This window comes from Microtus oregoni, unplaced genomic scaffold (genome assembly GCF_018167655.1).
Source record: "Microtus oregoni isolate MIOR12 unplaced genomic scaffold, Mior012 000014F_ref0000157, whole genome shotgun sequence".
Taxonomy (NCBI): Eukaryota; Metazoa; Chordata; class Mammalia; order Rodentia; family Cricetidae; genus Microtus; species Microtus oregoni.
The window spans coordinates 18640720-18661207 of NW_024543073.1; the positions used below are offsets into that span (position 1 = coordinate 18640720).

General features: G+C 38.2%; 1 protein-coding gene across 1 annotated transcript in view; it reads right to left on the reverse strand.

Annotated features, from left to right (window-relative positions):
* The window catches only part of Ankrd31 (ankyrin repeat domain 31), a 164926-nt gene that overhangs the window by 26353 nt on the left and 118085 nt on the right, over nucleotides 1–20488 (reverse strand). Inside the window, exons 22-24 of the mRNA XM_041663201.1 lie at nucleotides 14802–14889; nucleotides 8388–8484; nucleotides 295–1210 (exon numbers count right to left, since the gene is read on the reverse strand). Of these exons, the coding sequence (XP_041519135.1) occupies nucleotides 295–1210; nucleotides 8388–8484; nucleotides 14802–14889 (1101 nt within the window). The remainder of the gene's footprint in view (nucleotides 1–294; nucleotides 1211–8387; nucleotides 8485–14801; nucleotides 14890–20488) is intronic.

Below are 20488 nucleotides of genomic sequence, written 5' to 3' on the forward strand. Positions count from 1 at the left end.
GCAGTACACTGATAGCTCTTGAACCTAGTGTAGAACTAATAACAGCTCCTATGTCCTGTCTCTGCTCTGAAACCCCTCCTGCTACAAAATAACTGACTGACAGTAGCTGAGAACCAAAAGGTGCTTATAACTGAAACCTATCAGGGAAATTCCAGAATAAGGTGTGGATTTTCTTCCTAAGAATATCATATGTTCCTACATTTAGAAAACAGTCAAATCTTATTTTCCATTTGCCTATACTATGCTACACCAACACTGCTTATAAATTTTTCAAGACTTTAGAGAAAAAAATACCTGTGTTTTGAATTCCAGAATGTCCTTTCCTGTATTAATTCTTCCACGTACTAGCAAATCTTTCAGCTGCATATTTTTCTTTTGAGGAGCTGTGCTGTGGTGAGGCGGCTTTTTAATAGGTTGTTGACGAACAGACCCAGAGGAAGGAGGGATCGGAATGCTATTCACATGCTGCACAGTATCAGTGTCTAAGACAGTAACCGCTTGATGAGCCAGAGGTTCTGATGTTCCTACAGATGGTTGATTGGAAGCTGCTTTCTTGTTTCTTCTTTTTGGATTACAACGGGAAAGGTCCAAATTCTGAGGAACAGCTGGGGGACAGGCATCATTTTGGGAAAGCACACTTTTATCTTCTGAAATACTTACAGTGCCAGTCACTGCAGGAGAACCATCAGGTTCATAGCCTTTGACCAGAGTTTCTGTTAAACTACTTTCTGCTTGTGAATTTCCTGCTTGAGGAACAAAAGCAACAGGCTGGGATGATAATTCAGTTTTCTCAGTGCCATCTGTGAGTCTGGATTTCAACAGTCCATTCAAGGCACAATCCTGGACATTTTGTTTAGAATTCATCTCATTTCCAGAGAGTTCTCTTTCCATTTCCATCGACAATGATATTTCTTCCATGTTTTTATTGACAGGAGAAATAGCAGAAAGACTGACAGGAGAAAGTAAGTCTGACTGGGGATATACTGAGTTTTTCATACTAGGAGACTCTTGGTTCTTCTTCTCACTAGAGATGTCTGAGCTACATGTACGCTTCCTATTACCAGACAATGGCTTGGAATTCTTATAGTTTTGAATTTTCAGTCTTATCTTTTTCTGTTTCTTTGCCACAACTAAAAGCTTCTTTTGTCTTGTGGCCAAGTTAGACAGTTGTTCTCTCAGGGCCCCATGCTTAAATGACTCCATTGATACCCTATAAGAAAAAGAAAATGAATATTAATGGAAAATTTTCTTCACACACTGTTAATATTAAAGATACTCCCTCAGAGGGAGCAACCACCGCGTGAGTAGGCCTGAGCCAGGGACACAGAAGCATGTCCAAGTCAGCAACCTCCACCAGAGCAGGTACGCGAGAGTGATCTCTGAGGGATCAGGCCTGAGTCAGTGTCCTCCATGGGACCAGGCCTGAGCCAGACACCTCCACAGGACCAGGCCCCAGTCAGCAACCTGGAGAGGGAGCAGGCCTGAATGATCTCTGGGATTGTAGAGTGACCCCAGGAGTGCCGTGTGACCTCTAGGGTAACTGAAACCATGGCTCCGACTGCACCACAAGGAACAACCATCTAAGACTTGGATCCACTGGCACCAGAGACACAGCCCCAGCTACATAAATCAGAGGGAAAATATTAGTAGACAAGGTAAGAACACACCACAAAGAGCAACACAACACCAACAAAAACTAGTGGTCCTACAACAGCAAGACTTGAACACCCTAATATAGATGAAGCAGAAGAATTGACCTAAAAAATAACTTTAGGAGAATGTTAGAGACCCTAAAAGAGAAAATAAACAATTCCCTCAAAGAAATGGAGAAAAGGACAAGCAAAAAATTGAAAGATATAAATAAACCTTTAAAGAAACAGATGAAAGAAACAATTCAAGACTTGAAAACTGAAATAGAGACAATAAAGAAAACACGAATCAAGAGAATTCTGGAACTGGAAAATACGGGGAAACTATCAGGAACCACAAATGCAAGCATAAACAGCAAAATACAAGAGATGGAAGAGAGAATTTCAAGTGTTGAAGATACAATAGTCAAAGAAAACATTAAATCTAACAAAAGTTTAACACAAAATATACAGGATATATGGGACACCATGAAAAGACCAAACTTAAGAATAATAAGGATAGAAGTTCAACTCAAAAGCACAGAAAATATATTCTACAAAGTCATAGAAGAAAACATTTCCAACCTAAAGAAAGATATGCATATGAAGATACAAGAAGCTTACAGAACACCAAATAGACTAGCTCAAATAAAATCCCCTTGCCACATAATAAACAAAACACTAAACATATAGAGTAAAGAAAAAATATTAAGAGCTGCAAAGGAAAAAGGCCAAGTAACATATAAAGGCAGACCTATCAGATTACATCTGACTTCTTAATGGAAACAATGAAAGCCAGAAGGTCCTGGTCAAGTGTTATGCAGACATTAAGGGACCATGGATGCCAGCCCAGACTACTATACACAGTACTACTTTCTATCACCAAGATATTCCATAACAGAACCATATTTAACCAACACCTAGCCACAAACCCAGCCCTACACAAAGTACTAGAAGGAAAACTTCAACCAAGGAAGTTAGCTCATCCACAAAAACACAGACAATAGAGGATCACACAGCAACAAATCCCAAAGAAGTGAAAAACATAGACAATAACATCACCAGCAATGAAAACTAAAATAACAGGAACTAGCAATCACTGGTCATTAATATCCTTTAATATAAATGAACTCAACCTCACCTATAAAAAGATATAGGCTAACAGACTGGATATGAAAACATAATCCATTCTTCTGCTGCATTCAAGAAACACACTTAAACCTCAAAGACAGACATTGCCTCAGATTAAAGGGTTGGGAAAAAATTTTCCAATCAAATGGACCTAAGAAACAGCAGGTGTAGCTATCCACATATCTAACAAAGTAGACTTCAAACTAAAATGAATCGAAAGAGATAAAAAAGATTTCATATTAGTCACAGGAAAAATCCATCAAGAGGAAATCTCAATACTGAACATCTATGCCCCAAATACAAGGGCACCCTCATATGTAAAAGAAACACTACTAAAGCTGAAATCACACATTAAACCCCACAAACTAATAGGAGGAGATTTCAACACCCCATTCTCACCACTGGACAGACATGCCAGACAGAAACTTAACAGAGAAATAAGGGAACAGATGTTATGAATCAAATGAACTTAACAGACATTTATAGAACATTCCACCCAAACATAAAAGAATATAGCTTCTCAGCACCTCATGGAACCTTCTCAAAATTAGCCACATACTACTAACAAAGCAAACCTCAACAGATAAAAAAAAAATGGAATAACCCCATGTATCTTCTCGGATCACCATGGCTTAAAATTAGAATTCAACAGTAACACTAATTTCAGAAAGTCCACAAACACATGGAAATTAAACAATGCTCACTTGAAGCATCAATGGGTTAAGGAAGAAATAAAGGAAGAAATTAAAGATTTACTAAAATTCAATGAAAATGACCATACAACATACCAAAATTCACGGGACACAATAAAAGCAGTGTTAAGGGGAAAGTCCATAGCACTAAATGCCTATATAAAGAAGCTGGAAAAATCCCACACTAGTGCATTAACATCTGAAAACTCTGGAACAAAAAGAAGCAAACTCACCCAGGAGGACTAGAAATAGGCAGGAAATAATCAAATTGAGAGATGAAAGCAACAAAATTGAAAAAAGAAAACAATACAAAGAATCAATGAGACAAAGAGTTGTTTTTTTTTTGATAAAATCAACAAAATAGACAAACCTTTATTCAAACTAACCAAAAGGCAGAGAGAGAATAACCAAATTAACAAAATCAGAAATGAAAAGGGGGACATAACAACAGACACAGAGGAAACCTAGAGAATCATCAGGTCATGCTATGAAAACCTGTACTCCACAAAATTGGAAAACTTAAAAGAAATGGACAACTTTCTGGATAAATATCACTTACCAAAATTAAATACTAGATTAGCAAATTAAATAAACCTATAAGAAACAGAAACTGTCATCAAAATTCTCCTAACCAAAAAAAATCCCAGAACCAGATGGTTTCACTCAGAATTCTACCAGAATTTTAAAGAACTAATACTCCTCAAATTGTTCCAAACAATAGAAACAATAGAAACTGCAGGAACATTGCCAAACTCATTTTTGAGGCTACAGGTACCCTGATACCAAAACCAAACAAAGACACACCTAAGAAATAGAATTACAGACCATTCTCACTCATGAATATTGATACAAAAACAATCAAAAAATACTGGCAACCCAAATCCAAGAACATATCAGAAAAATCATCCACCATGACCAAGTAGTCTTCATCTCAGAGATGCAAGGATGGTTCAACATACAAAAATCCATCTATGTAATCTACCATATAAATAAACTGAAAAAAACCTACATGATCATTTCATTATATGCTGAAAAAGTCTTTGACAAAATATAACGTCCCTTCATGATAAAGGTCTTGAAGACAGCAGAAATACAGTGAACATATCTGAACATAATAAAGGCAATATACAGCAAGCCAACAGCCAACATCAAACTAAATTGAGAGAAACTCAAAGCAGTCCCACTGAAATCAGGAACAAGACAAGGTTGTCTACTCTCTCCATATCTATTCAGTATAGTACTTGAGGTTCTAGCTAGAGCAGTAAGACAACAAAAGGAGATCATGGGGGTAAAACTTGGGGAAAAAAAGAAGTCAAACTCTCACTATTTGCTGATGATATGATAGTTTATATAAGCGACCCCAAAAATTCTACCAAGGAACTTCTACAACTTATAAAAACCTTCAGTAATGTAGCAGGATACAAGATTAACTCAAAATAAACATGAGTAGCTCTTATTTACACAGATGATAAATGGGCTGAGAGAGAAATTAGAGGAACATCACTTTTCACAATAACCACAAACACATAAAATATTTTGGAGTGATTCTATCCAAATAAGTGGAAGACCTGTATGACAAGAACTTTAAATCTTTGAAGAAAGAAATTGAAGAAGACATCAGAAAATGGAAAGATCTCCCATGCTCTTGGGTAGGTAGAGTTAACATAGTAAAAATGACAATCGTACCAAAAGTAATCAACAGATTCAATGCAATGCCTATAAAAATCCCATCAAAATTCTTCATAGACCTTAAAAGAACAATACTCAACTTCATATGGAAAAGCAAAAAACTCAGGATAGCCAAAACAATCCTATACAATAAAAGAACTTCTGAAGGCATCATTATCTCTGACTTCAAACTCTACTACAGAGCGATAGCTCTGAAAACAGCCTACTATTGGAATCAAAGACCCGAGGACCAATGAAACCAAATCGAAGACTAGGATATCAATCCACATACCGATGAACACCTGAAAAGAAGCAGAAAATATCAAATGGAAAAAAGCATATTCAATAAATGGTGCTTGCATAACTGGATCTCATTATGTGGAATGAAAATAGATCCATATCTATTGCCATGCACAAAACTCAAATCCAGGTGGATCAAAGACCTCAACATAAAACCAACCATACTGAAGCTCATGGAAGAGAAAGTGGGAAGTACACTTGAATTCATTGGTACAGGGAACCACTTCCTAAATATAACCCCAGCATCACAGACACTGAGAGAAACAATTAATAAATGGGACCTCCTGAAACTGAAAAGCTTCTGTAAAGCAAAGGACATGGTCAAATAAAACAAAACGATAGCCTACAGAATGGGAAAAGATCGTCATCAACCCCACATTGGACAGAGGTCTGATTTCCAAAATATACAAATAATTTAAGAAATTGGTCATCAAAAGAACAAATAATTTAATAAAAAAATGGATACAGACTTAAACAAAGAACTCTCAACAGAGGAATCTAAAATGGCTGAAAGACACTTAAGGAAATGCTCAACATCCTTAGCCACCAGAGAAATGCAAATCAAGACAACTCTGAGAGTCTATTTTACACCTGTAATAATGGCCAAGATCAAAAACACTGATGACAACTTATGCTGCAGAGGTTGTGGGGTAAAGGGAACACTCCTACATTGCTGGTGGGAGCGCAAACTGGTACAGTCACTATGGAAATCAGTATTGCGACTTCTCAGAAAATTAGGAAACAACCTACCCCAAGACCTTGATAAACCACTTTTGTGTATATACCCAAAGGATGCTCAATCATACCATAAGGACATGTGCTCAACTATGTTCATAGCAGCAGAACCTGGAAATAACTTAAATGTCCCTGACCAAAGAATGGATAAAAAAGATGCAGTACATTTACACAATGGAGTACTACACAGTGGTAAAAAATAATGACATCTTGAAATTTGTGCGGATGGATCTAGAAAACATATTGAGTAAGGTAACCCAGACCTAGAAAGACAAATATAATATTTACTCACTCATAATTGACTTTTAGACACAAAGCAAAGTAAAACAATCCTACAGTTCACAATCCCAGAGAACCTAGACAACAAGAGGATCCTAAGAGAGACATACATAGATATAATCTACATAGGAAGTAGAAAAAGACAAGATCTTTTGAGTAAATTGGAAGCGTGGGGATCATGGGAGAGGGCAGAAGGGGAGGTGAATCTCTGTGAGTTCGAGGCCAGCCTGGTCTACAGAGTGAGTTCCAGGACAGCTAGGGCTACACAGAGAAGCTCTGTCTCAATAACAAAAACAAACAAACAAAAACCTTGAAACTGAATTAATGAAAATTTCAGTAGCTTAGTTAATTTGACCAGTAACCAGACCAAAGACAACACAGGAAAGAAAAGGGTTTATTCAGTTTACAATTCTAAGTTATAATACTCAGAAAACTCACTGAGGCATGAGCTTGGGACAGTTGATCCCACCACTTATGCAGCGAATGGCAGAAAGAAGAGCACGCACCCATGGTTTTCATTAGCATTCTCCTCTCATATAATGCAGGGCCCATCCTCTAAAATGGTGTTGCCTGCCCTGAGCTTGATCCTCCTACATCAATTAACAATCAAGATAATCCCTCACATACATGCCCACAGGCTAACCTGATCTAGATAATTCCTCTGTGAGGCTTTCTTCCCAGGTGACTCCACACTGAGTCAGTTTGATGAAATTAACCATCACATGTAGGAAAGAAACTTAACTCCAGAATTCATGACCAGAAAGAAATTCACAAGCCCATGTAACTTCAGCTACCTCATCTTTGCCAAAGATACTCATTGGAGAGAAGACAGCATGTTCAAGGAATTAATGCTAGAAAAGCTAGATGTCTGTGTGTAGAAGAAGGAAACTAGATCCCCTTTCCTCACTCTACACAAAAATCACCTCCAAGTTTATCAAAGACTACAACATAAAACCCGAAACTCTGAAACTTCTAGAGAAAACATGGGAAGTGCCCTACAACAACAGAAATAGAGAAAGACTGTTTAACAGGATTGCAGTCCTTCAGAAAATACATCCAATAACAGACAAATGATAGCTGATGAAATTTAAAACCTTCTGTCCGGCAAGGGAGATTAAGTAGGTGAACAGGCATCCCATACAATAAGAGAAATATCTGCCATCTATATATCCAACAGAGGATCAATTCTACAATATACAAGGAGGAAATAAGCCAAGCATCAAGAAGACAACCTATTTTTTAAAAATGTACCATGTGTTGGAACAGAGAATTCTCAAAAGAAGAAATACAAATGGCTAATAAACATTTCTAACAAAGTTAAAACACATTTCCTACCAGGGAAATGAAAATTAAAACACTTTGAGATTCCATCCCACCCTAGTTAGAATAACAATCTTCAAAAATGACAACCAATGCAGGAGAAGATATAGGGACAGAGGAACCCTTGTGTGTTACTGTTGGGAGTGAAAACTGGTGCCACCACTATGGGCACTAGTGAGAAGCTAGAAACTGAAATAATGCTGTCAGAGAACAGATTTAATCAGAGATTTAAAAGAGATATCTCAGCCTAACTACTAATATCAGCCAGCTTTCAGTGGCTGTAACAAATCCCCAAATTTGTTTTGGGGTCAGACTTCTGGAGGTTTCAGTCATCGCCAGCTTACTATTCTTGTCCTGTGGTGAGGCCACACACCATGGCAAGAGTGTGTGACAAAACAAAGCTATTCACCTTATGGTCAAGATGCAAAAGAGAGGAAGAAGGGGCTAGGGTTCCATCATACAAAAGGTGTTTGTACCCCCAACAAACGGAAAACTTCCTTCTGGGTCCCACCACCTTCTGATAGAACCAACCTTGAAACTACACTTTTAATACATGGGCCTTTGGGAAACATTCCAAATCTAAACTCTGGCATTATAATAATTTAAATGGCTCCAAGTCCTTTTCCCTACTCACCTGTATTTTTTAGCTAGATCATCCCTTTCTGTCTTCTGTTGAGCAAGTATATCATCCATAATTTCTTTTATCTCTAACATCTTTCCAATGTATTGTTCTAGAAACACAGTGATAAAATAAAAGGTCAGTTAATTGAAGAACAGTTAAATGCTTAATCTGAATCTGGTCATCCAAGGTTGTTTTTTTTGTTTTGAGACAGGGTTTTTCTGTAGCTTTGGAGCCTGTACTGGAACTAGCTCTGTAGATCAGGCTGGTCTCAAACTCACAGAAATCCACCTGCTTCTGCCTCCCAAGTGCTGGGATTAAAGGCATGTGCCACTACCACTTGGCTCAACATCTATTTTTTGAGTTAGGGTTTAAACTCATTATTCCCAGCCAACTTTCTAACATAAGTGGCCTACATAGTCAAATCAAGGCTTATCTGATTATATCATCCTTATGAAATGCATGAGGTACTCAGATAACACTGTACCAAGAGAGAGCAGTCCATCTTACATTCTAATTCTGCAGGACCCTATTGACTTACGGTCTAGGAGCTGGGATTCGTGGGCTTTCTATGATCAGCTATCTTTTCTTCTTGTCTGTCTTGCATGTGGTGATGTTGTGTATATGTGATATATGCAGATGTCTATGTGCAGACAGACAGATACACACACCATACATAGGCATGTGGAGGACAGATGGAATTCAGGTTGCCAGACTTGTGCAACAAGCCCCGAGGGAATTCATTGGATTTCACCTTTTTTTTTTTTTGAGACACGGTCCCTCACTAAAACAAAAGCTTCGACTCCTTACTGAAACTGAAGCTCACTATTTTGGCTAAAATGACTGAATATTAATTTTCCATAAATAAAATGTTATGCACTATAATTTGGAACTCCCAACTATTTTTCAAAAGCATATGAATATCATAAAACAAGACATTCCCAAACAATCCTCAAGCAAACCACATACAGTGAAAACAAGACAAGGTATTCAGTCTACAGATGAAAGTGATGCATGTTGTCAATACATCATGTTTATTATTTCTAGAACAAAGACCATGCTCTCTGAGGAAAATAATGACCACTTCTATGGGAAGCAACTTTCTTTCTAGTCTTTGCAAAAAGACTGATAGTTTATCTATCAGCCTGGAAACATGGCTTAATTAAAGGTCAAAGTTCCATCATTCTTCTTTTTATCCTTCAAGAATTCAACTTTTCTTCAAAGTTTCAAATAATTACACTAACTCTTCTTTTATTTTTGAAGATTATTTTCTACACTACAGAATGGTGACCATGAAAGAGGATAAAAGCATGTTGGATCTATGTTCCTGAGACATTACTTTGGCCCCTGGTCTCAAGGAGCGGACACTGATGATGTATAAAGTGCATTTTCTGGAAGGAGAAAAATGGTACCCAAAGAAAGACAGCAACACAGTATCACTGGTAGGAGTCTGACTTACATACATAAATGTGGATTATGCCCAAATCCATATTCCCAAGTAAGAACTGAAAGGCTGAAATTAATGCATGGCATTCCCACTAATCTACCTGCCATTGATTTAACTTTTGTATTTGTTTCTTAAGATCTTTGTTAATGTTTTTTGAACGGCTGCCCTTTTCTCTTAGATAACTAAACTTAAAATCATTATTTTAAGATGTGTTGCTTTTTTATACTGCATTTAACTGCATGAAGCTGTGATCACCTGATGGTACTAATAAAGAGCTGAATGGCCAATAGTAAGGCAGGAGCATGAATAGGTGGGGCTGGCAGGCAGGGAGTATAAATAAAAGGAGAAACAAGGAAAAGGAAGAAAACAAGAGAACAAAGGGTGGAGGATGTCAGGGACCAGTCACCAAGCCACCCAGCCAGTCATGAAGGAAGAAGGATATAAGATATATAGAAATAAGAAAAGGAAAAAAATCAAGAGGCAAAAGGTAGTCATGATAATTTAATAAAAGCTGGCAAGAAACAAGCCAAGCTAAGGTTGGGCACTTATAATTAAGAATAAGCCTCTGTGTATGGTTTACTTGGAAGCTGGGTGGTACCCCCCCCTTCCCCACTAAAAGAATAAAAAGATCAAAAACAACCAACAACATTTTGGTGCTCAATGTGAGGCTGTATCTCCATGTAGGGCCTAAGAAAACCAAAAAAGTTTTTAAAAAAATTATACAGCTTATTTAAGAGTTTGTGTCTGCTGGCCAGCCCTTGACCAGCCAGTAAATTAAGTAGGAACAACAACAACAACAAAAGAAGTAAAAATGCCTGTGGCACCGCAAGCATCAGCATTCTAGAGCTCTAGGAAGGTTGAATGCAGTTCCTGGTCACGCAACTCCAACTTGGCACAAGCTTTAGGCTTGCCTTTCATGACCTGATCCAAGAGTGGCAGAGTCAGCTCTTATGGCAAGAGGAGGATCAGGTGTTTCTTAACAGTCTAATGTTGCTCATGCAGTCAAAAAAGACTAAGAGATACTCACCAAAAAGGTCCAGATGGAAAAACCTTTAATCAGTGTGTTTTACAGTGACTTAAGAAAGAGAGACAAAGGGTATGGACAGTTATCGAAAGAAATAAGTTTAAAATTTAAAAATTAAAGTCTTTAAAGAGAGTAAAAGTAATAAAAAAAAAAACCAATAAGCCACTCAGAGATGGGAAATACACAGGGAATCTGGATCTTGTAGGCTATTGTGCTGATTTTGAATCTTTAGAATGATAAGCAAAGAACAGCTGCTAAGAGACATGGGATTGAAAGGAAGTGTGGAAGTAAGCCAATCTATATACTTTAGGAATGCCTTAACTTTAAAATAGAAGTCAAAAAATGTATTTGTAAAATGGAACTTAAAAGATGCTTTACTTTGGAGAAGCGTTTTTTTGTTTGTTTTGTTTTGTTTTCACAGGAAACAGGAGGCTGTGAATTTGTTCCAGATTGATATGTATCAGGGGAGACTTGACAGGTTATATCTATCAACAAAGGTTACTGCTGGTCTTCCTAGGACTTGGTCATTAACTCAAATTTTCTCAGGGACCCTAAAAAAGTCGTCACCCACAGTCAGCAGAAAGCAGTATGGAGAGGTCTGCACCCACATTTCCAAGAGAAAAGGGAGTGTGGGAGGTCTTTGGTTATATGTTTGCTGTCATTTAGGGGAATGTAGGAATATAGGATAAAAATATCACTATTAATCTCAGATATTTTGTCTTGGCATGGATTTTGGTATATGAATACAAATTCAAAGTCAATTTTGTTATACTGTATATATGTTTTTACTCTTGTTTAAAGGACTTTTGTATAATGATACAAATTTAAGGTAATTTTTATTACAACACACTGTATATGTTTCTATTCTTGAAACAAGGTTTCTAATTTTTTTCCCTGAGACAGGGTTTCTCTGTAGCTTTGGTGCCTGTCCAGGAACTAGCTCTTGTAGACCAGGCTGGCCTCGAACTCCCAGAGATCCGCCTGCCTCTGCCTCCCTAGTGCTGGGATTAAAGGTGTGTGCCACCACCACCCAGCAAGGTTTCTATTTTTTAAACAAGGATTTTTGTGTATTGATACCAATTTAAGGTTATTATGTTACAATATATTATATGTATGTTTCTACTTCTGTTTAAGGTATTTTACTTAGGCAATTCATTTAAAAATGTAAGGTAAAATCCTTGTTTTTGATAGCTATAATGATGAACTATTTAGGATAATCAACAAACACAGGTCAGTATTTAGTCCTCTACAATAATAAAAATTATAGATATGTTAGGTATGTTTTCCATACCATATAAAGATATATTTTAGGTAGATAGATGGTCTTCAAACCTTTCAAACACCTACAGAATATGGCATTTAAAATGTTTTGTTAATTTAGGGATTTTTATGATAATGAGACACATCTGCTCCTGGCAGCACCAATTTACTTCAGAAAATTACTTCAGGCATCAAATAAACTCCTTATGTAGTTTTCTTTCAATGTGGCTAGCCATTCGGGCAAGAAGCTGCTCTTGCCTGGACTGCTTGACAATATGTTGTATAAACTAGGCATGCAGAACTCACAGGAAAGTAACTGCTAAACTTTGCCAAAACAAGGCAGGATGATCCTTCAGGGCTACTACTTCACAGAAGAAACTGTCAGACATTCTGCAGGACACAGAGTAAAGTGACTGACAAACTGCCAATATAGGTGGGACAGTCTGTCAAATTTTCTGCTTCATTGAAAAGTCTCTCAGATACTTTGGGCCTGAAGGCTGAGGATGGATGCCCCAACGTTGCAAAGAAATTTGGGATGACTGTCGAGGCAGACAGATATTCATGTCATCTCTTGAGTTTGTGGAGTTGTTTGTAATGCACTTTTTTTCTTACTTAAATAATATATCCTCCTGGTGCCTTTGATGGAATTGGAGATTAGACAGCTATACATACAGTTTTTCTTAAATATGATAAAAAGTAAGTTAAGTATAAAATTTTGGATTTACCAAGATAGGATAGATTATGAATTATTTTCTTAAAATTTACCAGACACAAATAATTTGCAATTCAGTACACTGTGAATGTAATCTTTATTTGGTAATTGTCTTATTTTATACAATCTTACTCTGTTAAAGTTAAAACTTTTCATGTTTGTTTAGAAAAACAAAATGGGGAAACATTGGGGAAATTATTTTAAGATGTGTTGCTTTTTTATGCTGCATTTGATTAACTTTGTGAAGCTGTGATTCTTTGCCTGTCTAAAACACCTGATGGTCTAATAAAGAGCTGAATGGCCAATAGTGAGGCAGGAGCATGAATAGGTGGGACTGGCAGGCAGGGAGTATAAATAGAAGGAGAAACAAGGAAAAGGGGAGCAGCAAGAGAACAAAGGGAGGAGGATGGTAGGGGCCAGTCACCAAGCTACCCAGCCAGCCATGGAGTTAAGAAGAAATATAATATATAGAAGTAAGAAAAGAAAAAGGCCCGGGCAAAAGGAAGCTGGGATAATTTAAGCGAAGAAAAGTTGGTTTGGAACAAGCCAAGCTAAGGCTGGGCACTCTTAATTAAGAATAAGTCAGCCAGGCAGTGTTAGCACATGCTTTTAATCTCAGCACTTGGGAGGCAGAGGCAGGCGGATCTCAGTGAGTTTGAGGCCAGCCTGGTCTACAGACTGAGTTCTAGGACAGCTAGGACTGTTTCACAGAGAAACTCTGTCTTGAAAAACAAACAAAAAAGCAAAACCCAAACCAAAACCAAACAGAGCACCAAAAAAAAAAAAAAAAAAAACTAGAAAAAAGATAAGACTCTGTGGCTCTGTGTGTGGTTTACTGAAAGCTGGGTAGTGGGCCTTCCCCCAAAAGAGCCAAAATAATAAAAAGATCAAAAATAATAAAAAGATCAAAAATAACCAACAGCACCATTAATTGGATGCCTGAGCTTCACAGAATCTCCATGTGCAAACCAAATGACTAGAAAAATCTAGGGTCAGTGTCCTCAGGGGAGTTTCTATCTTTCTAATACTATGGTGAAGAATTAGTTTTTGTATGAATTATATGCTAACAACAGAGCAAAATGTGTGAAATCATTAAAAATTTAGAAATAAATTTGCTTATACACACATCCTTAACATTGGGTTTTCTAACTGAATTTTCAATTTCAGATATTAAAAATAATACCACAGTAGCACAATGTAGTCTGCTGCTGGAAGAAAGGTCATGAAGATATTTCACATGTAAATGGATACTGTGTACTTATTTATCAGAGCCAATACTTTAGGGGATAAGCGTGCTTTCATCACAGTAGTAGGAAAGCTAAGACAGCATCAAAGAGCAGCAAGCTCAACACTCCTTAATTCTGGGCTTAAGGATGAAGCCACACCTTCATCTGAACATATCCTTCGTAGCTGTTTACCTCTTATTACGGTCCAGAACGCCTCTCACATGATGCATGATATTTTGACTTTGCACAGAAATGTCTGTGTCAAAAATTCCAGAAATTACTTGTTTGCATTACTGACTCACGTTAAAGTTTGAGCACCTTAGATACTGTCATATTTTTTAAAAGTCTATGTAGGGCTGGAGAAATGGCTCAGTCGGTGAAAGAACCTGCCATATATGAGGAACCAAGTACAAATCCCTAGAGTCCACATAAACCCAGGTGTGGGTGTATGTGTCTACAACCCCAGTGCACCCAAGGAGAGATGGGGGGGGTGCAGACGGGAGAAATCCAGGAAACTCCTGGGTTACTTAGCCTGGTAGGCATAACTCAGCAGCAAGTCACACAGAGACCTTGTGTCAACAAGATGGAAGATGAAGACCAACACACCTGAGGTTGTCTTCTGATCTCCATCCATGCGCCATGGCCTGACTGCCTGAAAACACACACACACACACACACACACACACACACACACACACACACACACACGAGTCCGCACTCTCAGCTATAATGAACTTTGAAATAAGAAATACATATTTACCTGCATCTTCAGAGTCTCTTATTTCAAGCTTTAATAAGTTTTCTTGTTTTTCTTCTATGTCTTGTAAAATAGCACTGATGGTCTGATGCTGCCAGATAAAAACGTTAGGAATTCCATTATAAGAAGGAACATGTTTCTGGGTGGTGGTGGCACACCAGCACTCGGGAGGCAGAGTTCGAGGCCAGCATGGTCTATAGAGCAAGTTCCAGGATAAGCTACACAGAGAAAACCTGTCTCAAAAAATCCAAATAACAAAAAAAAAAAAGGAAAGATGTACGTTCAGACAGTCTGATAAATACAAATAAACATAGCTTAAAATCTCATCTGTCTTTGCTCTCAAAATGCACTTATGTTTTATGTAACTTTAAATAAATGAATGTTGAAGACATAAACAATTTAAATATATCTTGATTTAGCTCTACTGAAAAACAGAAGAAAAGGAGTAACTATACAAGGAATTATATCATTTTTTTACTTCATTTGAAATTATAGCTATAGTAGAAAAAACCCCAACCCAACATATACTATTTTATGATCACATATGCAAAAGTTCACTTTAAGACTTCATGACTGTCTCTGTATATTTTTTTTTTTTTAGGTTTAGACGGGATGTTTATTTTTTTTTTATTGAGAAAAGGAGAAAAAAAAACAAGTTTCCACCTCCTCCCAGCCTCCCATTTCCCTCCCCCTCCTCCCCCCCTACGCCCCCTCCTCCCACCCTTCTCCCCCTCCCTCTCCAGTCCAAAGAGCAGTCAGGGTTTTCTGCCCTGTGGTAAGACCTAGGACCTCCCACCTCCGTCCATATCTAGGAAGGTGAACATCCAAACTGGCTGGGCTCCCACAAAGCCAGAACATGAAGTAGGATCAAACCCCCGTGCCATTGTCCTTTGCGTCTCATCAGCCCTCATTGTTCGCCATGTTCAGAGAGTCCAGTTTTATCCCATGCTTTTTCAGTCACAGTCCAGCTGGTCTTGGTGAGCTCTCAATAGATCAGCTCCAGTGTCTCAGTGGGTGGGTGCATCCCTCGTGTTCCCGACTTCTTTGCTCATGTTCTCCCTCCTTCTGCTCCTCATTGGGACTTTGGAAACTCAGTCCAGTGCTCCAGTGTGGGTCTCTGTCTCTATCTCCATCCATCACCAGATGAAGGTTCTATGATGATATGCAAGATATTCGTCAGTATTGCTCAAGGATAGGGTCATTTCAGGTTCCCTATTCTCAACTGCCCAAGGAACTAACTGGGGACCTCAGCTTGGGCACCTGGGAGCCCCTCTAGGGTCAGGTCTCTTGCCAACCCTAAAGTGGTTCCCTTAACTAAGAATTGTGGTTCCGTGCTCCCCTGTCCAACCTTCCTTTATCCCAATCCTCCTGCTTTCCCAAGGCCCGACCTCCTTCCCTTCTAACTTTTCTCTCCCCATCTCCCCTTACCCCCAACCCACCCCACCCCAAGATCCCAATTTTCTCCCCGGCAATTTTGTCTACTTCCCTTAGCCAAGAGGATAACTATATGTTTTTCCTTGGGTTCCCCTTCTTACTTAGCTTCTTTAGATTCACATATTGTAGACTCCGTGACCCTTATTTATGGCTAGAAAACAATTATGAGTGAGTACATCCCATGTTCATCTTTTTGGGTCTGGGATACCTCATTCAGGATAGTGTTTTCTATTTCCATCCATTTGCAAGCAAAATTCGAGAAGTCATTGTTTTTTACCGCTGAGTAGTACTCTAATGTGTAGATATTCCATACTTTCTTCATCCATTCTTCCATTGAAGGGCATCTAGGTTGTTTCCAGGTTCTGGCTATTACAAATAATACTGCTATGAACATAGTTGAACAAATGCTTTTGTCATATGATAGGGCATTTCTTGGGTATATTCCCAAGAGTGGTATTGCTGGGTCCAGGGGTAGGTTGATCCCGAATTTCCTGAGAAACCGAAACACTGACTTCCATAGTGGTTGCACAAGATTGCATTCCCACCAGCAATGGATGAGGGTACCCCTTCCTCCACAACCTCTCCAGCAAAGGTTATCGTTGGTGTTTTTGACTTTAGCCATTCTCACAGGTGTAAGATGATATCTCAAAGTTGTTTTGATTTGCATTTCCCTGATTGCTAAGGAAGTTGAGCATGACCTTAAGTGTCTTTTGGCCATTTGAACTTCTTCTGTTGAGAATTCTCTGTTCAGATCAGTGCCCCATTTTTTAATTGGGTTAATTAGCATTTTAAAGTCTAGTTTCTTGAGTTCTCTATATATTTTGGAGATCAGACCTTTGTCTGTTGCGGGGTTGGTGAAGATCTTCTCCCAGTCAGTAGGTTGCCTTTGTGTCTTAGTGACAGTGTCCTTTGCTTTGCAGAAGCTTCTCAGTTTTAGTAGGTCCCATTTATTCAATGTTGCTCTTAATGTCTGTGCTTCTGGGGTTATACATAGGAAGCGATCTCCTGTGCCCATCTGTTGTAGGGTATTTCCCACTTTCTCTTCTATCCTTTTCAGTGTGTTCGGGCTGATATTGAGGTCTTTAATCCATTTGGACTTGAGTTTTGTGCACGGTGAAAGATGTGGGTCTATTTTCATTCTTCTACAGGTTGACATCAAGTTGTGCCAGCACCATTTGTTGAAGATGCTTTCTTTCTTCCATTGTATACTTTTAGCTCCTTTATCAAAAATGAGGTGTTCATAGGTTTGTGGGTTAAAATCCGGGTCTTCTATACGATTCCATTGGTCGACTTCTCTGTTTTTATGCCAGTACCACACTGTTTTCATTACTGTAGCTCTGTAATAGAGTTTGAAGTCAGGAATGGTAATGCCTCCAGAAGATCCTTTATTGTATAGGATTGTTTTGGCTATCCTGGGTTTTTTGTTTTTCCATATAAAGTTGATTATTGTCCTCTCCAGATCTGTGAAGAATTTTGATGGGATCTTGATGGGGATTGCATTGAATCTATAAATTGCCTTAGGTAGAATTGCCATTTTTACTATGTTGATCCTCCCAATCCAAGAGCAAGGTAGATCCATCCATTTTTTGGTATCCTCTTCAATTTCTTTCTTCAATGCCTTAAAGTTCTTGTCAAATAGATCTTTCACTTCCTTGGTTAGATTTACCCCAAGATATTTAATGCTGTTTGTGGCTATCGTGAATGGTGAAGCTTCTCTGATTTCCCTCTCTGCTTCCCTATCCTTTGTGTATAAGAGGGCGACTGATTTTTTGGAGTTGATCTTGTATCCTGCCACATTACTAAAGGTGTTTATCAGCTGTAAAAGTTCTTTGGTGGAGTTTTGGGGGTCGCTTAAGTACACTATCATATCATCTGCGAATAACGAAAGTTTCACTTCTTCCTTTCCAATTCGAATCCCCTTGATCCCATTATGTTGTCTTATTGCTATTGCTAGAACTTCAAGTACTATATTGAAGAGGTATGGAGAGAGTGGACATCCTTGTCGTGTTCCTGAGTTAAGCGGGATGGCTTTGAGTTTCTCTCCATTTAATTTGATGTTAGCTGTCGGCTTCCTGTATATAGCTTTTATTATATTTAGGTATGACCCTTGTATCCCTAATCTCTCCAAGACTTTTAACATAAATGGATGTTGAATTTTGTCGAATGCTTTTTCAGCATCTAATGAGATGATCATATGGTTATTTTCCTTCAGTTTATTTATATGCTGGATTACATTGATAGATTTTCGTATGTTGAACCAGCCCTGCATCTCAGGAATGAAGCCTACTTGATCATAATGGATAATTTTCCTAATGTGTTCTTGGATTCGGTTTGCCAGTATTTTGTTGAGGATTTTTGCGTCGATGTTCATGAGTGAGATTGGCCTGTAATTCTCTTTCCTGGTTGAGTCTTTGTGTGGTTTTGGTATCAGAGTAACTGTAGCTTCATAAAAGGAATTAGGTAATGACCCTTCTGTTTCTATATTGTGGAATACATTAAGGAGTATGGGTATTAGCTCTTCTTGGAAGTTCTGGTAGAATTCCGCATTGAAACCATCTGGTCCTGGGCTTTTTTTGGTAGGGAGGTTTTTGATAACAGCTTCTAATTCTTCGCGACCAACAGGTCTGTTTAGATTGTTCACCTGGTCCTGGTGTAACTTTGGTATATGGTATTTATCTAAAAAAGTGTCCATTTCTTTTACATTTTCCAGTTTTGTGTTATACAGGCTTTTGTAATATGATCTGATGATTCTCTGAATTTCCTCTGTGTCTGTGGTTATGTCCCCCTTTTCATTTTTGATCTTATTAATTTGCGTATTCTCTCTCTGCCATTTGATTAGTTTGGATAGGGGTTTATCAATCTTGTTGATTTTCTCCAGGAACCAGCTTTTTGTTTCATTGATTCTTTGGATTGTTTTCTGTGTTTCTATTTTGTTGATTTCAGCCCTCAGTTTGATTATTTCCAATCTTCTACTCCTCCTAGGTGAGTCTGCTTCTTTTTTTTCTAGAGCTTTCAGGTGGGCTGTTAAGTCTTCAATATGTGCTTTCTCTGTTTTCTTTAAGTGGGCACTTAGTGCGATGAACTTTCCTCTTAGCACTGCTTTCATAGTGTCCCATAAGTTCGAGTATGTTGTTTCTTTATTTTCATTGAATTCAAGGAAGACTTTAATTTCTTTCTTTATTTCTTCCTTAATCCAGGTATGTTTCAGAAGTTGACTGTTCAGTTTCCACGAGTTTGTAGGCTTTCTGGGGGTAGCATTGTTGTTGAATTCTAACTTTAATCCATGGTGATCTGATAAGACACAGGTGGTTACTAATATTTTTTTGTAACTGTGTAAGTTAGCTTTGTTACCGAGTATGTGGTCAATTTTCGAGAAGGTTCCATGAGCTGCAGAGAAGAAGGTATATTCTTTCCTCTTCGGGTGGAATAATCTATAGATGTCTGTTAAGTCCATTTGCTTCATTACCTCCATTAATTCTCTAATTTCTCTGTTAGGTTTCTGTTTGATTGACCTGTCCATTGGTGAGAGAGGAGTGTTGAAGTCTCCTACTATTAGTGTATGTGATTTGATGTCTGCCTTGAGTTTTAGTAATGTTTCTTTTACATACGTGGGCGTTTTATATTCGGGGCATAGATATTCAGGATTGAGACTTCATCCTGATGAATTGTTCCTGTTATGAGTATAAAATGTGCCTCTCCATCTCTTCTGATTGATTTAAGTTTGAAGTCAACTTTGTTAGAAATTAGTATGGCCACACCTGCTTGTTTCTTAGGACCATTTGCTTGATAAGCCTTTTCCCAGCCCTTTACTCTGAGTAGGTGCCTGTCTTTGTGGTTGAGGTGTGTTTCTTGTAGACAGCAGAACGTTGGATCCTGTTTTCGTATCCAATCCCTTAGCCTGTGCCTTTTTATAGGTGAGTTGAGCCCATTGACATTAAGTGATATTAATGACCAGTGGTTGTTAACTCCGGTCACTTTTTTAGTAGTAGGGTTTGTGTGTTTCCCTTCTTTGAGTTGCGCTGGTGAAAGGTCTCTAAATGACTGAGTTATTGTGGGCATTGTTGGACTCCTTGGTTAGTGATTTTCCTTCTATAATTTTCTGTAAGGCTGGATTTGTGGCTACGTATTGTTTGAATTTGTTTTTATCCTGGAAAATTTTGTTTTCTCCATTTATAGTGAACGAAAGCTTGGCTGGATATAGTAGTCTGGGCTTGCATCCATGATCTCTTAGTTTTTGCAGTACATCTATCCAGGAC